The 25,573-nt window shown below is 41.4% G+C and overlaps 1 protein-coding gene and 1 long non-coding RNA gene across 14 annotated transcripts in view; one reads left to right on the top strand and one right to left on the bottom strand.

Moving 5' to 3' along the window:
- LOC135114777 (uncharacterized) lies at positions 1-4,933 on the top strand. The gene is made up of 3 exons (XR_010275672.1): positions 1-152; positions 4,343-4,635; positions 4,805-4,933. It is a non-coding gene; the product is annotated as an uncharacterized LOC135114777 (long non-coding RNA).
- The window catches only part of LOC135114766 (nuclear factor NF-kappa-B p100 subunit-like), a 25,653-nt gene continuing 4,846 nt past the window's right edge, over positions 4,767-25,573 (bottom strand). Inside the window, exons 1-24 of one of the 13 annotated variants that reach the window (XM_064030821.1) lie at positions 24,573-24,731; positions 19,110-19,225; positions 18,856-19,004; positions 18,561-18,730; positions 18,280-18,439; positions 17,967-18,111; positions 17,609-17,713; positions 17,087-17,198; positions 16,729-16,844; positions 15,836-15,967; positions 13,798-13,860; positions 13,248-13,426; positions 12,738-13,121; positions 12,445-12,537; positions 11,975-12,128; positions 11,555-11,861; positions 11,228-11,342; positions 10,713-10,935; positions 10,350-10,519; positions 9,939-10,043; positions 9,585-9,737; positions 9,097-9,269; positions 7,863-8,025; positions 4,767-6,082 (exon numbers count right to left, since the gene is read on the bottom strand). In XM_064030821.1, coding sequence (XP_063886891.1) covers positions 6,002-6,082; positions 7,863-8,025; positions 9,097-9,269; positions 9,585-9,737; positions 9,939-10,043; positions 10,350-10,519; positions 10,713-10,935; positions 11,228-11,342; positions 11,555-11,861; positions 11,975-12,128; positions 12,445-12,537; positions 12,738-13,121; positions 13,248-13,426; positions 13,798-13,860; positions 15,836-15,967; positions 16,729-16,844; positions 17,087-17,198; positions 17,609-17,713; positions 17,967-18,111; positions 18,280-18,439; positions 18,561-18,730; positions 18,856-19,004; positions 19,110-19,225; positions 24,573-24,589 — 3,585 coding nt within the window. In that variant the 5' untranslated portion in view covers positions 24,590-24,731 and the 3' untranslated portion in view covers positions 4,767-6,001. Of the gene's footprint in view, positions 6,083-7,814; positions 8,026-9,096; positions 9,270-9,584; positions 9,738-9,938; positions 10,044-10,349; positions 10,520-10,712; positions 10,936-11,227; positions 11,343-11,554; positions 11,862-11,974; positions 12,129-12,444; positions 12,538-12,737; positions 13,122-13,247; positions 13,427-13,797; positions 13,861-15,835; positions 15,968-16,728; positions 16,845-17,086; positions 17,199-17,608; positions 17,714-17,966; positions 18,112-18,279; positions 18,440-18,560; positions 18,731-18,855; positions 19,005-19,109; positions 19,226-19,344; positions 19,377-19,410; positions 19,432-19,589; positions 19,732-19,807; positions 19,983-20,146; positions 20,298-22,545; positions 22,674-23,767; positions 23,857-24,572; positions 24,732-25,573 lie in introns of those variants that run through there. The other 12 variants (XM_064030828.1, XM_064030816.1, XM_064030819.1 and 9 more) reach the window with 12 other exon arrangements.

Consider the following 25,573-nt stretch of genomic DNA (forward strand, 5'->3'; position numbering starts at 1 on the left):
CGCTCCACCTACTAGCCTCCGTCAGACGAGGTTCAGCTGCTGGCGGTGTGGTGTCGCATCTGCTGTCTTAATTACCTGCCTGTAAAAGAAACTGCACCTGAGGGAGCCTGTGTTGAAGTGAAGGTACAGAGGCTCACCCAGGGATTGTAAAGGTGAGTTATGTCGGTGAATGCAGGCTTGTTCTTTAAAGAAAGTTACTTGAGTTCGAGTGAGAGGTTTGGAACAGATCACAGTCTATAAAGTCCTAACGACAATGATGAATGGATGGATAGATAGCTATGGATGGATAGAGGGTAGTAGGGGCTAGGGGATACAAGGGCCAAGGACTGGCTGGAACGATAAAATGATTCTATGTAACTATTGGTTCGATAGTTACGTATTTATACTCGTATAATTGGTTTCCGTTCTCCTTCCTTGTCGGTGTTTTAGAGAGCTCCAAGTGGCTGCCATAAATAAGCGAAAACAAATCTATTTTTGTTGTATTACGATACAGAACTACTTAATTTTATCTGAACTACTTGAGAGGTGCGAAGCTTCGCGATGGTCCCTTGCTCTGCTGTTGCTACCGTCCGTCAGTCGCGGTCAAGGAAGCTTAACTCTCTTAAGCTTCCTTGGTCGCGGCCAAGGGACGTAGCTCCACTGCGAGGTACATGCCTGTAGAAAAGTCTCAAAGATTTCTTAGTAACCCTGCATGTCAATAAGCTTATGTGGATACAAAGGCACTGAACCTCACCCAGGGATTGTGAAGGTGCGGTAATTTAACCGTAGTTATCTCTCCGGCAGGTGGATGAAAAATTGTGTGTAAACTCAATCAGCACCGTAGCCTGAAGGGCGGGATCGCTACACTGGCAACATTGCTAATGTTGTGGTGAAAAGTATGTTGTGGATGACTGTGCTTTTAAGTTTTTGAGCACTTCAAGGATTAATACGTAATGGTGTACGAAACAGAGCAGCTGCCTGGGTGGTGGTGATCTCTGCAGTCATCAACTGCCTGAGTGGTGACTATCTGCTCATTAGCTGCCTGAGTGGTGGTGATCACTTGTTATTACGTAACTCATAAGCAAAGTTGAGGAGACTCATTTCAGTATTTATTTTTACATTTGGCAGAGCGGCGGGTCAGGTAAAGGTAATGTTCATGTTCCAGCCTTGAGTGTCTGCAAGGTGGCTAGCTTGTAGCTGCCGCTCTTCTCCTGCGGGTCCTGCTCTGGGCTTCGTGCACGGGATCTGTTTTAGCTTTCTGTGATTACGTTCTTTACCTCTGTATTTTCTTGTCTGACTGTATCGACAGCTAGCTACTCAAATTGTGTATGGTCCTGTTATACAGATTCCCTCTATTGCTGGAAAGGATAATGTGATTTTTAGATCACCCTCCCTGGCACCTGGCTACGAGTTCGAACTGGACTGGGGCTATCGACGCACAGCTCGCCCATCTCACTATAGTGAATGATTTCCAGCGTGAAATGAAATGGGCAAAGGAGATATGTAAAGCTCATTAAGGTGGCCTCTTCATAAGCCCAGTCATGATTGTATCGGTCAATTTTATAAAACGTATTTGAGGCGCCCAGATCCAGCGTGACGTAATCGCGCAACCTTGTGGCCGAAATTTTTAATTTTATTGCATTGTCTTCCCAAACCTTCTGTGACAGAAGAGAGCGCGGACGTTAGAATGGACCCCATAATAGGGTAAAAAATCCATCCAAGTGAAATTGTCCACGGAACTTTCTTGTCGCGCTTGAGTGATGGCTATCAGTTGCTGGGACCAGTGAGAAGTAACTCCGTCGCCACAGCAGTGCGGGAAGAGCCAGCCAATGACAGCTCGTGCTGCCAGTCATGTGTCACGCCGGTGTAGGTTGATCCAGAATGCTGGATACCACCACATCCACACACTTCACACGCTCCCTCCCTCCAGCCTGCTTACGACCCTTAAATGACAGGCTGCTGTTTTAATTTTGCCTTTACACAAGTCGTAAGCCTTCCACTATTATGGCGGACAATAGCGTATCCCCTGAGGAACCAGGACCCAGAAAGAGGAAGAAAAATGAAAGGAAAATATCGCTAAAAGACGAATCATGGGGGAAGCCTACATGAGCTTTGAAGCATCGGATGATTTTTTTTTTTTATTTCTTTATTATATATTATCCTTTATACCGGTATATTCATTCTCATAACGTTTTTTTTTTCTATTTTTTTTCTAGTTTCAATTTTTAAGCTTGTATCATTCTATTCGTTTGTGTTCATTTTAGGAAGTACTTGTATGTCGCTTAGGTTTTTTTGCTTCATAAAATTGATAAGTTCACTAAAGACTTTTAATGGTTGTGCTTCCCCTATTAGTACGAGTACATAGAAAAGAAATTTTGATAGGATAAAGGAAATAAACAATGTGTTAGCGCTAGATACAATTTTAATGTAGATGTGTGATATCCTTAACAAAATCGTATCGAAGAAAACGCAGTCACTTATTTGTTTTAAATAATGTAGTTTAATTACCTTCATAATAAAATTCAACAAAATAATTGTAAAGGGCATAAATTACTGAATGTTTTGATATCAGTCATTAGTTTGTCTCAATCCATTGAAAAGAGAACGCATTTTGAAACTCGCTAGACTCTGGCAGCGTTTCTTTCCGTTTTTAATTTTCGTCGCTCACGTAAGTCTTTCTCTAGGCGCCTCATTTATCCTAGTGCTACTGCTTCATCACCGGCAGACTATTCAGCTCGCTACTCTTGTATCAAAACAACAAAACAAGTGTTTCTCCTGAGCTTTGGCTTAGCTTTCATTGGTATCCCCTTGGATCTGCTGTCCACATCCTCATCCCCACTCAGTATTTTGATAACTTCAATCACGTACCTTCGTTTTTCTCATTCAGGGTGGCGAGTGCAAGGAAAGCCAGTCCCTCATGGTACTGTAAATCTCAAGCTCGTATGTGCGTGGATGCAGCCGAGAGGCCTGTGTTTATGTGAAAAACCGATTATCTTTGGGGGCCAGGACACGGCCAAGGCGTGTCAGTATAACACGGGGGTCTCGGTGGGCCTACTGCCCTGTGACAAAGACCCTGTTGTGAAGACACAGTGTCACCCAACGCCCTAAGACAGAGCAAAGGGAGATACGAGGTGACTGTTGTATGAGGAAGACGTGTGCTCAAGAGTGATTCTCCCAGAGGCTCCCGGTCAGTGCCTCCTCCAGCGTCTCCCAGAGAATCGACTCTCTCACTTGCCACAGCTTCACTCTGGCTTCGCAAAGACCTGCAGTATTCAGTATAGGGTGACCACCTGTCCCTTACCTTAAAATATGAAGTCGTTCTGTATTGAAGAGTGAAATGTTAAATTTTGAACCAATAGTGAATGCCATTTGTTCCGTATTTAGAAGTAGGAATAGTCAACAAGCAAATGAAATCATTAATTCAAAATCGTCATGACCACATATTGAGTCAAATATATAACCAGTCAACAAATATAATTTTGTCGGGTTGTCGTGCGATATGCGATCAGCACGCATCGTATCTCCTTCCATTTCCACCACCAATGGGTGTCAGTCTAGACAGGGTAGAGGTGGAGTGTGCTGCTGCTGTGTCGGGTCTCGGCTCTGCTAATACTGAATAATGGCTACTTCTTCAGGTTCTCTCCACCCCCTCCCCCTTCCAAAGACGAAGAAACAAAAGCGCCTTCAGAAATATCAACATGAACTGGAAACTGAATTATTCATGGCTTCAGTAATATAATACTGACAACTCAACTAATCAATGTGTTCTTAAATGCATTCTTGCATTTCGTCAAGATAACCTTAAATTACTCCTAATACAGAGTACTTATGGAAGAACTTATCTTCAAGCCCTGCTGATAGATGGGCTCTCTCCACTCATAAGAACATAAGAAATAAGGGAAGCTGCAAGAAGCCATCAGGCCTACACGTGGCAGTCCCTGTATGAAATATACCTACTTATTTTCACCTATCATCCCCATCCATAAATCTGTCTAATCTTCTCTTAAAGTTCCCTATGATTTAACTTGATTATTGAGTCCGTTCCATTCATCTACCACTCTATTTGAGAACCAATTCCTTTCTATCATTTTTTTAAACCTAAATTTTCAAGCTTAAACCCGTTATTTCTTGTTCTATCCTGGTTACTGATCCTAAGAATTTTGCTTACGTCCCCCTTGTTATAACCCTTATACCACTGAAAGACTTCTATTAGGTCTTTCTATAGAAAGTAAATTTAACAGCTTCAAGCTCGCTTCGTAAGAAATACTTCTCATCCCTTGTATCCTTTTAGTCATTACTCGCCATCACTTCTCCAACTTTACTGCGTTCCGTATTTATTTATTATTTATTTATTTTTTTTCAGTGGAAGTGGCAACCCTAGTTCAGTAACAGCGACCAGCTGTCATGCGGGTGAGACCAGCTGTCATGTGGGTGAGAGTCGCTAAGTTCCACTTGCACGCTCCCCCACTGAACTCTGCCTGCACGGCGCAGTAGAGCGGGGCGGACGCACCACCATCTATTATATAATTGCAGAAGCGAACAAGTCAGCCCATCCTGCACGCCTCCAACAGGCATCCGTGCCTGGGTGAAGCAGAGTAGTCGAGTGAGACTGGCTCGTCGGTGGCATCAGCCACCGCAGGAGCAACTCTACCAAGGGTGACGTACTTTAGCCTAATGTGTAATCAGTGTAATTGTGTAGGTGATCACTTGGTGCGTAACACATGTAACAAAAAATCTGCTTGATACTGGTAAACTACATTGTAAAATTAGGTTAGAAATAGTTTGGATTCAAAAGTAAAATGGCTTTATTTCACCATCATCACAGGTGTGTACACCAGCAGGTGATGGGGCGCCGTTTTCACCATGGGAACCACAACCAACACTGCTGAGCCAGGTCAGGCTTGTGAAGGTTCCATCCAATAGTACATGTATAAAACTTAAAACTTGAACAGGGTCAATATATAATTTTTATTTTTATTATCAAATAATAATAATCATCAGAGAAAGATTTAGTTTAGCTGATCTTTCTCTCAAGTGGCAAGGCAGCTTCCTGTCCACAACAGACAGCCATGACCACCTCTACAGCTACTCTCAAGCACAGTGATATTGCCAGAAATGTGTGACAGTAATGACTCAAGCTTTGTGCTGGAAGACACAGTATAACTTAATCTAAAAAGATGCAGTGCCAACCACATCCCGTCAGGAAGTTTGTACCTCAGTTCGGTCAGGGAATGTAGTGTTCACTGTGGTCCTTGCACTTAATTCTTAAGAATTATCAACAATTTTTACATTAGAAAAATATAAGCATATTCTGGGAAAACAAAATCACTCTACATAAAATAATAGTAATAACCTTGATCTTGTGATGCATGTCTGTGTACAAGAAAACTTACAAGCTCAGTGCACCCTCATGGCAGGCAGCAGCACTGCCCTCGCCCTCCAAGATTCCCCAGCTGGGGAGGAGGGGGGGTGGAGTTACAGTTTTCAAGACACTACTCATCCTCTCCAACTATTTGACTTAGTCAGTGTTGTTAATCATGCATCAAAGTATTCAACAGGTAACAAAGATAGTAATACAAGACCTCTGCATCCTTCACACCATATTGTTGAACTAATATCAATGCCAAGAAATTTTAAAAAATCTATATTTTTAATTTTCCTATCATTCCTATTATTATAACTTACCTGCTAATTAAAGTATTCTGGGTAATTATTATACTCGTCCACATTCTAAATATGAACATAATGAAAGCATTTTCCATTTCAGGATGCACTTTGGGAATGGTGCACAACTCCGAGCTACTCATGCCTCTCCTCTCCTTGCTGCTTGACAATCTCAAAATACAAATATACCAAATCTACAACCCCCTTCATGACATCATCCATCATTTGTCCACCAAATCTACAACCCCCTTCATGACATCATCCATCATTTGTCCAGACTGCTGCCCACCTCAGCCCAGAATTTGCTGCAGCCTCACAACTTTTGTTTACCACCAACACATGGACAGCTTAGTATCATCTATGCCTGGTCCAACACAGCGACACAGTCCTTCAAGCCCAGCACCTCCAGGCACTCCCGCAGCTTCTCCATGGACACACCCTGCCAAGGAAAGAAGATAAAATCATGATGTAAGCTTTTGTATTTTTCAAGGATTTCTTGTTACACAAGCCAATTTTTCATGAGCTACACTGGTATAAGTGCTTCCGTGATGTCCCATTAATTACACTCCCTTTACTCTGTGGTGGTCATTTAAAGTAAAATAATGTTTAACTTTCAATTTACACATCCATTACCTTCACATTAAAAAATCTTATATAATTTAATTTAGTTCTTGCTTCAAATTCAACATGCAACAGGAAAAGAGAGAGAGAGACCAGGCACACAAATATGATAGGGAGGGACTATAGTTGTAAACACTTAATAAGCTTCTCAGTCATTCGATTTCCTAGCTTACAACTAGAGCCCCAGCTACTGGCATGCATCTCACTAAGCCTGTCTCCTGCACAGCCCAGACACCAGTCTCCTAGCACTATAAGATTTTCTTGTCTTCTTTATTTTGTGCAAAACTTTCAATACTACATCTCTTGATCACTGAACAATATAATGAAGGTCTTAAAAATTATAGCGTTATCTTGTAGTGTTATTGACAGTGTAAGTGTATATGTGAAAATTATATTGATAGTGTACATGTATATATAAAAATTATATTGATAGTGTAAATGTATACATAAAAATTATACAAGTTTTCCTGAACATAGCATCTTTTGTTCACTGATCAAGAAACAAAGAAATTATTGCACAAAAGGATGATGTAAAGAGAACCAACACTCATGGTGCAGAGAGGCCTAGTGTCTGCGCAAAGCAAGAGACAGGCTGACTAAACAACAACACTGTCCAACCAGGAAGTAGTAACCAAGTAAATATCCTGCAGATTGAAGTTCAGGACATCAGTCAAGTAATCTAATATAATTAGCTATGCTAATCAAAAGAACTATGCATTTGTTCTTAGGTTTATTTTCCCAAAAAACTTAAGTTTAAAATCTGTGATGGGTTATGTTGCATTTAAAATCTGTGATGGATGGGTTATGTTGCATTTACTGTCCCTGACTCTATATGAGGTGGAAGTTATGGCTGCATGCTGCCAATGAGCCTCTTGTAGTGAACAGTTATTTATTTGTACACTTTAGGCATGCAAACCTTTACTGAAAATAGTCATCACTTGACAGATTAAATTTTAGTGCTTAGTTGCCCAGCACTGGCTTCCCTGCCACTCTGTGCCTGGGAGGTGAGAGTTGCTTTTACTTACAATGTAGTACCTGTAGTCTGGTTATTGATCTACATTTTCTTCGTTTAACAGGCTTGAAAATTTAAATTCAATTGATAACTATAAAACTCTAAAGTCTTCTTTAAAGTTCTGTGTACCAAGATTACGCAAAGTTGTCCAATGTACATGAAAAAGCACAACACTGCGGCCATTAAGTACTGCATTATGAGTGACATGCCAACTCTCACCTCCTGGCACAGAGCAGCAGGGAAGCGAGTGTTGGTAAACCCAAGCACAAAAATTGTGCATTTAATGACGACTATTTTCAGTAAAGACTTGTGTGCCTAGGTTATATAAATGTTCATTACATGAGCCCCATTGAGAATGTGTGCAGGCACCTAAACCCAACAGGAAAGTTATCACAACAATTTCTTTTGATTTCTGACAAAATGAAGCAAAAATGTAAATTATATGATAGCAATTCTCTCTTCTACAGATGAGGATTATCATTCTTGCCAGTATATGCCTAACCTGTACTTAAAATACTGTAATAATGATGCAACTGACCCCTCACATTATGGTGGGTGGTGCTTACAACCAGAGTGCCGAGCTAACCTTCATGTTCTCCGGCTGAAGCAGCATGTGGGCTGGTGTGGCTTCCTTGCCCAGGCATGGCACCAGGAACTCCAGGTCAAGCAACTGGGCAAGGTGCTGCCAGGTGTCCCCGCTGAGGAGGCTTGCCAGGTGTCCTCGAGTACGCTCACTCAGCTCCCCAGCACTGAAACATAAAGATTGCCAGGATGAAATGCTTCACACATACTGTGTGCCTCCAAATAAGTTAGTAGTATAATCTTCTCCAATGTTCTGAGAGGAATGGGGGACTTTCTAAACTGGGATCTTATCACCAGTTAACTACCTACTGATTTATTTTGAGTGCCATTTTGTCACAAATTGTACTACAGTAGGGTACACAACAATGCATGCTTGTTATAACGTACAAATGCAATAACGCGCTGAAATTTTAATAAAAATTTAATTGGAATAACAAACAAACTCCCAAAACTAACTCGCCAGCTGTGAAAGCTGCTGCTCACCTATCTGGCACCTGTCCCTTCTTCCTTTTTTTCCTTTCCTCTCCCTTCTTTCATCTTGTCTCAAACTCCCTTCCTCTCATCTATAGAGATAAGGGACCTCCCTGTCACCTCCCTCCCCCTCATCTGTAGAGATAAGGGACTACAAAGTGATTCTCTCTCTCTCTCTCTATTTTATATGATTTTTGCTTTGTCCTTTCTCACTTTCTTACTCATATAAGTAATTCCATTTTCATTCTCAATCAGTCTCATTGTACATTTTTAGCAATCCTTAGGATTGTTCTTACTTTGAGAGAGAGAGAGAGAGAGAGAGAGAGAGAGAGAGAGAGAGAGAGAGAGAGAGAGAGAACGACTTGCAGAAGTCTACTGTATGTATACATGTGATGCTGACAGATGATGCCAACAGTAGGTAAATGTGACCTATACTTGTCAAAGCAGCGCGGTACTCAGATTGATAATGGGCGAAACTCGGGATGGTAAGAATTTAGGACTAGGCATGAAATTCAGGAGGATACTGTATTATTTGCTGTGTTATTTCAAATGCAGTAGTGCTAATGTGCTTATTTTGATGCACTTTTTTGGGGAAATTTGTTAGTTTTTTTATTGTTTTCTAGTTCCCTGGAACCAATTAATTTTTTCGCATAGGTTCTTCAGTCGCCATAATGCACATTTGCCATAAAGAATGTTACTGGAATGAATCATGTTCATTGTCGTATATCCTACTGTATTTTGTAACATATTACAACTTCATAACTCACCTTTCTTGGCTTCCATCAGAGGCCAGCTCTGAACTCTGTATGTCTGTGACAGAGATGTCAATTCCAGAGTCGAGCGCTGAGTACTGAGGAGCTTCTTTCTTGCCTTCCCCCACCAACACCTCCCCTGCAGCCTGCACCTCCACAGGCTCCTCTCCACGCAGGATTGCCAGGATCTAAGAAATTATGGATTAAGGCATGAATAAGGCATGATAACTTACAACTCCATCAAGAGGATTGCCTTGGCAAGTCTCAAGATTTGTTCCTGTCCATACACTCTTATCTCCATCTATTTTTAACTTTCTTTATTGGTTCTTCAGCTTTATCCTTTTTCTCCCACTGTCTTCAGATGAACATACCATCTACTTTACACACAGATACACCTTTCAAATGGCTCTCTCTCTATGGCCCACTCAAACAGTTTATCTAAATACTATTACAACAACTTATAAATGAAAAATGCAAGACATGATGAATAAGGGCTTGCATACCTCCTCATCATCTCCAGCATAGTCCAACGGGGTGTATCCTTGATGTTCCTCTTCAGAATCATCCTCCTCTTCCTCATCAACTTCATCTTCTTCCTCTTCTGATTCTGAGGACTTTTTCCTTCTACTTAGGGCATTTCGGACTTGAGGATCGGCCTGTAAAAGTAAAAATTGTGCTTAAATTGTATTATGCATTTTATTTATATTCATCTTACATGGTGAAGGTAATTTAGCACGTGTGGAAAATATATTTCAATTCAACTTTTAAATGTAAAATTGTTACGAAAAAGTATAATTACCGAGGACTAAAATTGTTACGAAAAAGGACTAATTACTTTTCTGTATGGGTGTGCTCACCTTGGCTCTCATGAGGAGACGGCACAACTCAGCATCTCTGCTTTGGGCTGCCAGATGGAGGGCTGTGTTGCCATCAAACATGGCTGCCTCCACAGTCACACTCGTCTGCAACACAACACAAATATCTTGAAAATACAAATGGATAAGAGTATAAAAGTCAAAATACATATGAAATTCAAGCCACAAGCCACTAATACATATTAGTAGGAACAGAATTTATATGCTAAGTCAGAAACAGAGATGGTGCTTATTTAACTTCTTGTAATAATTGTCACAACTATAGTTAAATATGGTAACTAAATCCAATAATTGTCACAACTATAAATATGGTAACTAAATCCATCAAAATTGTAAGTCACTGGCAGAGAAGAGCAGGTTAATAATTGGAGAGAGTATATTCTCTGGACTCACATGATCAATGAGGAATGCGGCAATGTCCCTCCGCCCAAACATGGCAGCCAGGTGGAGAGGGTTTGCTCCTCTCTTACGGTCACAATGGTGTACCTGTGCCCCGGCCTCCACCAGCCGCCGCACACACTCCAGGCTGCCAGACACCACAGCCACATGCAGAGGTGTCTCTCCTGTAGAACAAAAGGATGAATTAGCTCCACAGCCTCCACACCTATATCCCTTCTCTCCATATTTCTAACATCCAAGCATCTTTAACTCCCATTAAATATTCTAAACTGAATAAATACTTAATGGTCACTCCTCATTTACTGTGCCTTCTGAATAAACATTTAATAGCCACCATCCTCATTTACTGCACCTCACCTTGGTAATTGTAGATGTTGATGGCCTGGGTGAGAGCAGAGCGAGCCCCATTGATAGGCTGTGTGAGGAGGGCATCCAAGCACTGAGGGTCCTGCAGGCCAGCAGCACTGTGGATGGGGGTGTTGCCCTGGCTGTCCACTAAACTCACATTGCAGCCTGGTGTGGCCACCAAGCGACGTACCATTGTCAGCTCATTGCCACGGATGGCTTGGTGGAGGGCCGTCTGGAGAGGACAAGAACCATGTAGTATAGACTGATCCCAGCAGTATTTTTGTAAATGAACCAATACTTCATCAAAAACATGAACTGAATAACATCACAGAATATTGTCACAAATACTGAAGAAAAATATGTATGCTATAACTGTGAATGCTACCACATCATATTGGTCTACTAGGGGAGTATGGGATACATTTTCTTATGAAAGAACTGATTGTATAATGGTGATAATTATGGCATCAAGGAAAGAAACACTGAGATGAAAACACATGTTTTCTCAGTGAAAACACACTTACTTCATGAGCAAAGTTCTGGGCATTAAGGAGGTCTCTTGGATTAATTTTCTCACTTGCTTTAAGAATTTTGTTGAAGGCTTCCATGTTCTTATTGCTGACAGCAGTATGGAGGGCTCTGAAGGAAAGAATATAAACTGATGAACCCTAATTATCACCCTAAGATGTAATGTCTTTAGAAATTAAAGTAGCTCTGATCATGCCTATTACATAACAAAATCATATATCCTTCAATCTCTTCAATATATATAAATAGCATTCAACCTCTTCAATACATATAAATACCAGTCAGCATGAAGAAATGTATTTTAGAGTACAGCCAACACTTACGTATCTCCCTGGTTATTCTGAACAGCCAAGAGGTAGCGGTGCGTTGCCAGGAGCAGCGATATGTCCCCAGTCGCTGCATATGCTTGGAGACACTCGGCAGCACTCACTGCCACCCTGAAGGCCACATCTGCATCTCGGGACAGTCGTTGCTGAGACTGTCCTTCAGGCCGCTGTGGGGGGAAATTCCTCCTGTTGCTGTTTCCTGATGAGCTGTCCACTCTGACATCTGCCATCATCTTGCTGAGTGCATCCACAGATGGACTTGAGCCAATGGGTTGCTCCTTCAGTTTCTTCTTAGAGTCTGAACCTGACCCCCGAAAAATAATTCATAAGACAAAGTAACAGCTTTAATGAGGTATAAACTATGAATTTAATGGATTTAGAATTAAATTCAGCAATTTAAGATACTGTTTAACTCACTCTTCTTGCCACCGTAATCTGTCTTGATGTCTGGGTTAGTAAATCCTGATTCAAAGCCAAGCTGTTCACCAGCAATTTCCAGGATATCCATCAGTGAGGATTCCTGTTCCATGTTACCAACACTGAAGCAGTTGGGCAAATCGTACTCTGGAACCTGAAAATATCAATCATTAGCTTTAGGCCTCATCTTTATCTCTCTATCCTATGAAAGAATTCCACATATGTATCAAAATGTTTGCACCAAGAAGAGAAGGATAATATATGAGGTACTATTCATCAATCTTGCTCTATTCTAAATTCATAACAAAGCCAAAATATCAATGTAATTTTGTACCTCAGGATTCTTACCACCAAGAGTTTTGATGTAAACTGTATACATCACAATAGTGCCCTTGAATCCTTCTGAGTCCAAGCAAAACTTTCCACCAAGACATCAGTTTTTTTTAAGTATCTGATAACAAAACACTAACCTGAAGGACTGGCTGTGGCTGTGGCTGTGTAAGGGGCTGCATCATGACTCCTCCCTGCTGCAGGCCATCCCAAGCACTGCTAGCACCCTGCACCTGTAGGCAGTTTATGACAGTGATGAGCCAAGGATTAAAAAAACTTACTCTGAAACAAACATCCACTGGTTCTGATGAATAATAAACGACACTTAACTTAAGAAAAGTGTGTTCACATGTTAACATACTGAAATGTAAACATTTTATGAGTATTGGGAGTATGCTCATTAACTGTTTGCTTGGTTAGTGTATTTACATACCACATGTGATCCTAAAGGCTCAGTTTTAAGCATCTGCTGCTGCTGCTGCTGTTGCTGTTGCTGTTGCTGTTGTTGCTGCTGAAGCTGTATTTGTCTCAACTGCTGCTGTTGTTGTTGTTGCTGCTGCTGCTGCTGTTGTTGCTGTAAAAACTGCTGTTGTGTGATGAGCTGAGGGGAAGGATCCTGGTAGCCAGGTGAAGGCACCATCATCCCTGGTGAGGGTGCTTGAATATACTGAGGTGACTGTGATGGCTGAGAGTAGTGGGTGGTTGTCACTACAACTCCTCCAGAGCCAGGGTAAGAAGGTGAGCCAACTGATTCCCCTCCAGGAGACATCATGCTGTACTGTGGGGAGCTGGGGGACATCTGCACTGGAGATGGTACCTATGTGGATGGGGTATAAACATGAGATGCTGAAAAACGAGAATGCCAAAAATATTTCATACTTATCTAATGCATCACTTAATGAGGAGCATAATTTCATCTAACAAGAAAATAGACCACAGTTACCTGCAGCACATTACTGTAGGTGGAGGTCACTTCTGTGGACCCAGGGTGTAGTGGGGAGTACAAGCCTTGATTGCTGCTGTCCCCATGGATTGCTGGTGAGGGGACGACATGTTGTGGTGACTGGTTTGACACCTCCAGTGCATAATGGCCCATCACACTGGTGTCAGTTAGCTCAGGACCTGGAATTTGTAGGGAAATTAGAAGTGAAATGAAAGCAAAAATGTTTTTTACATTAAACCCAGCAGTCACTATTGTTTTTCACAGAAAATTTAACATTTCACAATCCACCTCCAACAGTTACATAGAATAAGATAAAGTTGCAAAGGAACTTCATATCTAGAGGTGAGGAATTTAGAGTAGAAGGAAATTCACACTATAGAAGAAGTAATGCTTACAAAATTGTACAGTTGATCATCAGGTAGCATGGACAAGATATAAAACTTTATTAACATATAGCCTCTATTAAACTTTTAAATATGAAATATCAAAATCTTTCAAGTATACAAATGAAAACCATTAAATTACTGACTTGAAATTATATATTGCTTACTTCTAATGATCATCTCAATTATGTCAGGTGGTGGCATCGAGTCCTCTTGGCCTACATTCCTCGCTGTGGAGAGAGACACTTTAAAATCTTAAATTTGTAAGAAAATCAAATAAAACCTATATATATCAGTTAATTCACCTTAAATTTGTAAAAAAAATAAATAAAATCTGTATATCCGTTAACTCACTCACTCTCTCGCTTTATAAATACATGCTTACATATGTTGGGCATATTTTCCTAATAGCAGTGTCATAGCTAGGCATCTGTCATTACTTGGGCCCCAGCATCTGTCATTACTTGGGCCACCAGCAGAAGGTTACAGCTGAGCATGGGGGACACAAGACAAGCAGGTATCAGACATGCCCTGATGTCATACAGAATAAAATTCATGACTGCAGTGTACAGTAGCCATGGCCAGTGAAGGAACAGCTGCACCACACATCAGTGGCAATTCTTCAAGCTGCACAACCTCTGGCCTCTTTGTTAATCCTGAGGTCACACTCAATGCAACTTAATTCTAAGCATTTCTAAAAGAAGCTTGTTTTTTTGTTGCCTTGTTCTGTATGTGTGTACACATTGTCTTGGCTTGCCCCATTCACCGGGGATATCAATCTGGTATACAAATAGATTCCCAAAACATAAAAGTATATATACCTTCTAATCGTCTCTCCTATTAATATATTATTACCAGGCATCCTTCAAAACTGGCAGAAAGAGGATGCTACAAACAGGTATTCATGTGATTGTTATATTTTCAAATGACCCATCTGCCATGAGTGTACATGGCCACTGATGACACACGTCTGCTTGAGCATACTGGTGACATTGTGAGCAGATTAACATACTGACAGCCTCATTCCTATCCACATTATGCCTTTGTGAAAGTGAGCATGCACTCCTGCATTCACTCCTACCATCCAAGTGGATGTTTGGTGTATTATTTGGTAAGAAAGCAAATGCTGGGTATGGTTGGTGTTTTAATCCCATTTGTCTACTAAGGGCAGGTTTCCCTTATTTTCATAGATGGAAGTGGCATAGGAAATTCTTTTCCTATTACCTTAATTACATCAGTATTTATCCATTTTGTAGCCACAGTGTCCCACCTTTAACATTTACTGGTATAGTGATGCCACATGTTGATGGAGGAAACTCAACCATTACATTTCCTCAAGTCTATCCTAAACTCTTTCTTCATCATTCCGATTTAGTGACAAATAATAATGTGTTTGCATTTAAAGTGTGTTGGATGGCATTCATGTGATTGCGCATAGCAAAGCAAGGTGGCTTCATGTCTCAACATCAACATCAGTCACATTTAATATTTTACCAGGTGTTCTTTATATATATATATATATATATATATATATATATATATATATATATATATATATATATATATATATATATATATATATATATATATATATATATGGCATACCTTCCATACATACACACAAACACACACACATTTGACTAAATTTCAGCACACCACCTTACAGCACTTTATTCCCATTTTGTTATTTGATTAACTTCTATTTTGCTTCCAAAGGTGATCAGAATATGAACTTAAAAGTAATGAGGAGGTGAAACAAGATGTAAAAATTCATTTTTATTTTCTTCAGTTATGGCCAACCCAAAGGTGGCAGTGTAATATGGGCTGGGGCTAGCCCATAGCCAAGTCAAAATGTAAAGAATACAAGGAAATGCAGCTGCACTAAACATGACTGCAAGAAATGTAATAAACATTAATAATGATTTAATTTATAACAACATTTTACAATGAAAAAAAATTGAAACACTTCCAGTGACTTCTAAAGCCATATTCTGTCACCAAAGCAAAATTTCCAATGGTATGGAATGTTAGATTACATGCTGTCACAAAATACTGACAAAGTTTCAATGGGAACAAGTGCATCAACAGTAACAAATCTGAGCTGTCACTTTTTTGCCACAATATGGGCAGAGAATGATCGATGTGAACTGAATTCAGTCACAGCCTCATGCAATCATGAGTTAACAAACACTAGAGGTAGCTTACTGTTGTTACTGAGATCAATGGCCTCATTTGTATAGGAGCTGATGTTAAATCTCTTGGCAGGAGGCAGGTCACTGAAGTGCGGCTTCCCTTCTTCCAAGGTGTTCTCAAGGTTGATTCGGGGCCTCTTCAGACCTGTGGAACGCACTGTCTCACACACTTCTCCTAAGTTTCCTTACTGACTATGCACAACATCTACAGGTCACAGTTTTTAAGGCAAGACCAGCAAGATCAATTGGAAGAAGGTAAAACCAAGTATAAAATAAAGTACATCATAAATTTAAAGCAAATCATATATTTATTAGTCTAAGGTGACAGTCAAAGCACACTATTAATTCTAAGTGAATAACTCAATGAGGCACATAATACAGAGATTACTTGAATGATATGTCTCATAGTCCTATCTCTGAAAACACCATAAAGCTGTCCTACACCCTCCAGCACCTGATGCTGGAGGGTGGTGACACACTGCAACATGTATTCTTCCTTTCAAACATAATGACGAAATAAATGAGGCTGAAAACTTCATCGTTACCTAGTCATTTCCCTTGCACAAAGATGAACCTATCAACAGTGAAGATTATCTTTGCATTTTAGAGTAAATATAGAAAGCTACAAAACTACATTGCTTCAGTAAGAAATAGTACCTACTATTACACCCAACAAGAAAGCTACACATAATGAGCAGAAGATAATTCTTAGTTACTTATACCATTCTATTACATACACTGGCCTCCTCTGCCTCTCATAGGCACTAAACAAAATAATCATTCCACTAAAACACTTCCATCTACAGCAAAACTAGATTTAAACTCATCTTGCTTGGAAATTACAAGTTTAACCGAGTTCAATATGCATGATGGAATGTTACAAATACCTCTCAAAGCAACACTCACTGTCAGGGAGATAGGTGAAATCCAGTGCCTCACTTGTGTCTTTGTCAGTGGGGCGCTCAAGTTGTACCTTCACTCGTACGGACGTGCTCAGATTGGTAACCCTGTAGCGTGGTGTTCTGCACCAAAAATAAAAAAACACAAATTGTGGAATTAACATCTTAACATGTCTCTAAGGCATTCAGTAAAGTTACAGAAGATATACATGTGATTTGGCAATGGATGTTTTCAGTCAAATATCAAAACTCATTAATTCATACTGTGACATTTTAAGTGGCATAAAACATGAAGACACACCACTCCTCTTCAAATGTTATTACATCTTTTGTCAAGCCTCAAATGTGAACCTGCAGTAACACACCTGAAGACAATAGCATACTGGTGGTGAACATCTGCATCAGCAAACTCTCCATAAGCTTTCCACACCTCTCTGTCATTCTCATCCAGCTCAAAGAACTTGATATGGACATTGTCTGCGGAAGAGAAAGCATCTCATGAATACCTAGTTGATGCTGATGGACTGCACCATCTCAATTATGCTGTACTATTCTAATCAAATATTATGACATATCCCCTTCACAAAGTCTGTTACATAGAGAACAAGCAGAACAAGCAACACTGTACTTAATACACTATTAAGTTCAAGAAAGTACTCTTTATTTCTATCACCTACAGCACTCAAAATCAAATCTAGCATTTAACATTGCAACCTAAACAACACAGCAGCTTATTCTGTCCCATGATCATATTCATAAATGAAGACTGCATATCATATATTATATTCAATATCCTCCCTTAGATTGTTAAATTACAACCACAATATTTAAATCATAGGAGAAAAACTTAAATATGTACACTCTGACATAGCCACAGCCTGACTCACTTCTTCGCACTTTCTCCACCAGGAGCCAGATCTCTGTCCCACCAGTGCAGGGGGCAGAGCATGCAGACATCCGCACTATCTTTAGCTCGCCAGTAGTGGCATTCTCTGCAAAAATTAATGTTTTATTAAGCAGCCAGCATACAATGAAAATCCTGCATCTAAATGAAAATGGCATGAGCACATGTAAGCTAAATATATTATAGTAGCAAAGTAGAGACTTATCAACTAAAAATTAATTAAAAACTTGTATGTTGGCTTCAGGAGTGAAAATAAGGAATTAAGTATTCCAAAAGAAGAGCTGATTGACTTCCTCTTTTAATCTTCCCTTACTAACAAGTCCCTTAGTGTCACAGCTTACTTAGGTTAAAGACAACATCAGAGTCAACAGGCAGAGTAATGGGTCTATAACTCTCAATGTTCTTGTCATACTGGAAAGCCTGGAACCGCAGCACCACCTTGTTCAGGTCCATACTCTTTGCTTCCTCTTCTGCTTCCTCATCAATCTGGCAGGTACAACGTCAGTATTACTCCCAGGTATCCATCACTAGTATGAGCTTTCTTATGTTATAACAGGTGGACAAATGAGAGCTGGATAATCACTGTGACATTCAGGAAGATTCATAATATGGATTATGGCAGGAAACCAGATACTCAACCCGTACAATTCTTACCTTTTTAAGATCTGTTGGGGTGATGCTACGACGGATCTCCTCATTGCTGTGATGTGGCTTACGCACTCTGGCAAGAGTCATTAACTCTTCAAGCTTTCGTTGTTTGATTATCTCCCTTGTGTCACGCTTTGCAATGTGGATGATTCCAAGATTCTGGAATCTGTTAGGATACATCTTTTTACTAACACAACCTCTTGAGGACATGAAAACTGTTAGTCATGAAATATTAAGTTATATGTCTAGTAAACCAAAGTCTCACGGGATTATGTTACGATACTCACACAGCTGTATAGTCACTTTTTTCATCCACCACCACTTCACAAATCCCTGTCTCCTTGTTGCAGTTTTTCCCAGACAGTTCATGAACGTGTCGCTTCCGCTGGTTAATATTGTCCTCAGCAGTGTACAGAGTGAGGCGTATGACAGCTGGACCACTGTTCCACTTGGAAAGCTGAAATAATAATAATGAAATATCATTTAATCTAATGGTTACTTATTAGCATGTATTTGTTACACGTTTATTATGATACTTTCTGTGTCATGCTACACAATATTATTTCTGGTGTTGCCTCTTACCTTAACTGTAGGGAAGGCAGCTCTGTTCTTCTCAGCTCGGTCTGCCTTCAGCTGTCCATGTGTACCCACCATCTCACTTTTGTAACGGAATCGAAACTTGGACTGTGGTTGCTCCAGGATGTTGATGTATGGCCCATCATGGTGGATGGCTGAAAAACAGGTGTTGTACAACTCATTAGTAAGTAACTGTAGAGAAAACTTCTTTATAAGGCACATGATGAATATTTGTATCCACTTCAATCTAGCTCTCTCACCATCATATGGACGGTTGAAGGCAGCAACCACTGTAGGAGGAGAAGGAACCCCAATGGACTGGTCTGAGGAGTAGGGAGAGGCAGACTCTCCACTATATGGGGAATTCATCCCACCGCTGTAAAGGAAAATGATGTTCTTAACATTTCCTTCTGTGACTTAACATAACTTGTTAAGCCCTAGACAGTCACTCTGATTCTCATATGTTACAAATCACAGGTGTCTACCCTAACATGCCTTGTCACCAGTATCATGTAACAGTCTATACAGTCTACCAGCGAAACAGACGAAGAAATCACACACTGCGTGTCACAAACGGCATGTCATCGTGTAAATAGCCAAGTCAAGGCGGCAGGGCGGGTGCCTTCCCAAGGCCACTCCCTGTACTTCACATTACAACAACCACAATGTGACACCATCATCACTGCACCCCACCATTCACCGCCCACATGCTGTCCACCACACACATGCACACTACACACCCAAGTCCTGCAGCATCTCGTGGCATTAGGCAATGTCCGTGACTGTTCATACAGCCAGTCACCCACACACCTTTCATTGCCACTCCCGTCCTGTCCTCACCACCACCACCACCTGTCCTCACCACACTCGCCACTCCAACGCCCTCCAGCTGTGACAACCACTATGACTGGCAGCTGTGGTTTTTCCTTCCGTTACACCCACAAACTTGAGGACTTACGAGGGTTGGAGTGACGGAAAGAACACCACTCAGCACTGAGCACTGGGTCGGGCCCCGCTAGTGGGAATCCCCCTCGTTCCAACACTGCTTACACACACACACACACACACCGCTCAAGTAGCACGAGACCCTTTAATGCAGTTCTCTTATGGAGTAGCATTGTGTATATCCTTCACACAACAACCCTGACGGACTATTTGATCCCACAACTGCCAACCACCTGTAGGAGCGCGATGGGGAAAGGCAGGGGGGGCCAGGGACGGGGGGATCATTCAGGTGAACAAAACAAATCACTCCACACAAAAATTGCGCATCACAATACGGTCCAGCAACACTCACAGGTTAAACGCCTCGAAAAACATGTGTGCTAGGGAGGCTCTGTGTGCAGCACCACTCTGAAGAAGATACTAAAGAGCAGCATCGGCTTTGGAAGACTTTATAGGGTCTAGAAGATGCCCGCTTGGTGAGGGTAAATTCCCTTCCGCTGCGGCCGGGCCCGACTTGCTGCCTGCCACCTCCCCCTTTCCTCTTTTCTTCCCCTCATGGGTCAACCTTCATGGATATTACATAAAGTGGTATAAGAAGTGTATGGTGCTGAGGAGGAGGGCGGGCACGTGTAACCGTTTGACAGGTGGTTAAGACAGTTTGCTCAACTAGCCAGCGTTTTTTTTTTTTTTTTTTTTTGCTATTTATAAACCTTATAAGGTGCAACATCCTTGAATGACTAATCTATTTATAGACGACGCAAAGAAAAATGAAAGAAACATCCATACGAGCCCTGTAAGACAAGTTTAAACACCTAATACAACAGTACAATTATTATTTGATACAGTAATGAAGAAAACGATGATTCCCACTCTATAGTGTGGTTACATAGTTTTGTTATTGGTTATATAGCATTTCCTAATAAAACAAGAATAATAATGTTTTGTTTAGATCAATGAAATAGCCAACAAGGCATTCACATAATGCCAAGACAGACATTTTCTCACCCTACACACCAAAATAATGTCAGTCTGTTGGGTACGCTTATGTTATTTTTTTTCCTTCTCTGTGTCACTCGCCTTTGATATTCGACGATGTTAACACCACGTGGACCTAATCTGTAGCAAACAGACAAGACTCTGGAGGGAGCACACACTGTAATATTCGTCCTATACCAAATAAACATCCAACACTGCAAGATGTAATTTACTTCATCCCATATCCCTATCCTGTAGGAGGCAGGATGGGAGCTGGACGTAACATTGCCGGTACATGTCCGTAGCTGCGGTACCACTGCGGTACAAGAGGATCTTGAAATGTTCGACACTCCCTGATGGATGAAACAGTTGGGCATAAGTATTGTATTTCTAGGCATACTGGCTTTTTGAAGTTTCCGTTATGTTCTTTATGCTACTGCCTCTTACACCCTTACTCCTCCCTCGCTTTGTTTTAAAACTGTTGAATAAATACTTTAGTTCAATATCTGGTTTACCCATGTTTCTGCTCTCCTTCAAAGTGACTAGCGGGGCAGGAAACGCAGCCTCGGATGATCTGGTTTTCCCGGGAAGAACATATGTGCCTCTTCATCTCCCTCCTTCAAAAACCTCACGTCCCGGGCCACCAACTGACCTTCTCTTGTCTCCTCAAACCACAACACGCCGAGGACTCCTACCAACAAACCCCTGACACGAGAGCCTATCATTGTACATATAACGCAGGACACTGCTCAGTACAGCATAAACGACGTGATAATTACAACGCATGCAACAACCGCATTATGTCATTAGCTCGTTAGTAATATCACAGCTATTTGTTTATATACACTCGATATTTAGAAGATAATGAGAAATGTTTGAGAATACTGATACGTATGAGAGAGAGAGAGAGAGAGAGAGAGAGAGAGAGAGAGAGAGAGAGAGAGAGAGAGAGAGAGAGAGAGAGAGAGAGAGAGAGAGAGAGAGAAACACAGTACGTTCTTGCAAATAGAAAGGATGTCGATGAACTTCCATGCCCTTGCCGGTGCAGGAGTTTCGTAGCCAAGTAAGACGAGACTTAAATATAAACTAGCATCCCCTTAACCAATATACAGGAGTCTAAGGGCCATATCCACACTGCTCTCCCACCACGACTATCTTCAAGGGCCACAGAGATGATTGGCCGGGTTCCCAATTTTTTTTTTTTTTCGTTAATAATGTAGAAATCATGTTAATTTGTCACTGGAACTATAGAAACACTTAAAAACCCGTGTATTTTCACCTAGAGACTTTGGAAAGTAGTGGAAGTGCGGCGCAGTAGGGTTTTAAAATGCCGGTCCAAATTACATACATGACAGTAATAACTATTAATACACACATTGCAATCTAAACGAATCCTGGTTATTACTCGTCCTCTCCAGTACGAGAACTGAAAAATGTCACCGATTCTGATCGACATGAACCAAAGGAGAAAGTTTTGAGGAAAGAATCTAAAGCGTCGTTGTGTTCTGCTCATCTACAGCAAAACAGGTCCGCTGTTGCAGTAGGCCGATCGAAGTGATGATTATATCTCTTTTTTACTTGTGCAGCTGATCAAACGAGTAAGAGAGAGAGAGAGAGAGAGAGAGAGAGAGAGAGAGAGAGAGAGAGAGAGAGAGAGAGAGAGAGATTACCTGAAGTATTGCAAGTCACTTATGACACACACACACACACACACACACACACACACACACATTGCTTCATTCGCTTCAATAACCAGATTCTCACGATATGATTTACTTTTCACAAGCATGATGAACCAGTAGCATTTCCTCTTCTGCTGTGACGTCATTAGAAGGTGCGGGGAGTTTCATAATGTAGGTGCGTTCCGCTGATCCTACCCCAGTACTCCTGCGGGTCAGCTCATAGAAGAGGACACTTGCAGCAAAGAAATTCCTCACTACACGATTTGGACATCTTAGGATACTTTCACACAGAATTACTGAAACTACTAACTTTTCTCATTTTTCACTCAGCTGAATAGAAGAAAACAGGAAATACCACTCGAGATAATTAGGAGATATGATGACATCCGCTGTCCTGCAAATAGGACTGTCGGAGATAAACACATGTTAATATCATATCTTATCGGTCTTCCTCTGGCTGCTAAATGCGAAATATTATGAAGAAAAGGGAAATGGAGAAAAGGCAACGAGATTCTCACTGATCAGCAACCCCCGTACTCAAGCCACATGGAAAACCCCAGACACACAATGGGAGGAAAGTGCAGGAGTATGTGTGGTAAAACCCAGCCGATCCTTGCCACCCATTAGCCTCTGCCAGCTTCCCTACGCACGCCAACGAGAGATTCTTAATTTTCTACAGCATCTAGTCTTAAGCCAGAACATCTCTTCTACAGCAACCACAGCAGTATCACTACAATCATTACAGGGGAACTGCAACTTGCCTAACATTCATAACCTCCATTAGCATTCCTCCTCACATACATAGTCTAACCTTCAGCTGCAACATCGCAATCCCTGCAGGAGATATACATGTCGTCTAGCATTTAGTTCACCTTCACAACCTCCAGCACTGCCTCCTCCTCGCTTCCTCCTTCTACTGTACCGTAACGTACTCTTCCTCCTCGCTGTCTCCCACTCCCCTTACTATACTCGTCCTTGCTGTTCACTATTCAGTCTTATAAATCAGTAACAATTGATAACTTGTAATCTTATAAATCAGTAACGATTGACAACGTGTGTGTGTGTGTTCCCATCCACCTACAGCTACAGTACCTCCTCTCAACACCAATCATGTCCTACACCAGTCAAATCAGTGCTATCTTTGATATTACCACATAACATCTCTTAAAACCTTTATTAACAAATCACCTCACGTGCTGTGTAAGGTTCACTGAATGGTCTACTAAAATTCTACCAGAGCATTTGACTTCCTGAATGACACGTTTCGGAACCAACACAAAGTTTAGTAAACATCATAATCAGTAAGCAGTCAGTACCTTGTTTACTTGTTCACTCCTCACACGCTGGGTTATCAAATGCGTCACCACCACAACCATTACCACCGCACCTGATAAGTCACACGTTCGCACCAACTTTCCACGCATGCTTAATAATTATTAAACAGTGGCGTAGTTAAAGTAAGCGATTGCGTAACCTTCGATTGTCATTTTTTTTCGCATGTAAGACTTCCAACTTGAGAATGTACTAGTTTTTATTTCCCGCTCCTGACTCAGTTGCAAAACTATCCTGAATTTCATTCTTTGGTCAATTTAACTGCATTTTCCAAGTTGTTATACATTAACTGACAATTTTACGCGCTCTGCACCCAAGACTATGTATAGATACCACATCAACGTAGGAATTTCACACACCACTTTCATATCATAGTAAATCTAAGCAAATTTATTTATTGTAACCCCCTTTCATCACACAGCAGCATTCCGTTCTCTTCAACATGGATGTCATGCATAGTATACCCCACAAACTACAAGACAACTCGGGCACAGAGGCGATTACTGGTATAAGACCAACGCATCGCAGTATCATAATAATTTAGCACGGTTTTAGCACAGTACTAGAAACGGCATCGCGAATCCTATCGAGGTCACTTTCAACGGAGGGAAGGGGAGTCTCAGCCAGCACCAACTTAAAACTTTCAACCTAGGGCCGATGAAAGGTTAGGTCAGCACAGGAACGCGTCCATCAAGTCAAGTGCTAACATCCAGAACACACTAATACCCGGAAGTGAGGAAATAAAGCGTCGGGACACCTCTGGCAGTATACTCAGGGGACAGCACTCACCTGTCGCCTCTGACCATGACACAAAATCACGTCCCAGGACAATCTTGTGCACTCAGAACACCCACGGTACTTAGATCACAACTTAGCAAGACCCAGGAGGTGACTACGCCTTGCTTCCCTGGATTTAGTCGGGGAAGTCCAGAGAGAGGCAAGACTGGGGGAGTGGTACAGGGGGAGGGGAGGAAAAGGGGAATCCCCGCCCTGCCAGAAGAATAGTCACACCACGAAGACCTTCTCTTACGAGCGACCAGACTCAAATAATAGTCATCCTTCACCCCACGCACTGAGATACACTTCTTTCTGTCTGACTTACTACTATTTTTTCTTTTTTTTTTTTTTGTCCGTCTTGCGACAACAGCAAAGGAGAGAGTGAGTCACCCTGTGGGACACCACCACCACAGTCACCGTGAGCACACCACTGCAGGACACACACCTGGCTCTCAACCCGACAACCCTGAGCGGCAGTATAGAGAGTAGTTGGACTTGTTTCAGTTTGTTTGTCCTGTTTGCCGTGAAGAAACACTGTGCGGTTGTCGATGATGATGATGATTGCTAACGGTACATTCTGCCTGCGTGGAGAGAGAGAGAGAGAGAGAGAGAGAGAGAGAGAGAGAGAGAGAGAGAGAAAAGATTAAAAGAGATGAGGGTGGAGACTGAATGTGTTAGTACTCTTGAAGAAACAAACGTAACACACCCCTCCTGTTTATTTTTTCTTTTCCACTTTCATTTTCATTTGTTCATATATTTTTTCTTAGCTCCTGTCGCTTTCTAAAATCTCTCTTCACACCTGAAAAGTATATTTCTATCAGAATTTTACCATCACATCATCGTCATCACCGCCTGTGTCCACCACAACCGCTGGCTCTGGAAAGGCAGGGCACGCACAATGTCAACTTCTTTCCATACGAGCCTCAGCCAGGTGCTGGGTCACCTGCACCTCTCTCTCATCAGGTGAAGGTCGGTTGCCGCCCCCTGTGTCTCAAGACCGCGAGGAGCGAGGG

This window comes from Scylla paramamosain, chromosome 28, assembly GCF_035594125.1.
Source record: "Scylla paramamosain isolate STU-SP2022 chromosome 28, ASM3559412v1, whole genome shotgun sequence".
NCBI lineage: Eukaryota > Metazoa > Arthropoda > Malacostraca > Decapoda > Portunidae > Scylla > Scylla paramamosain.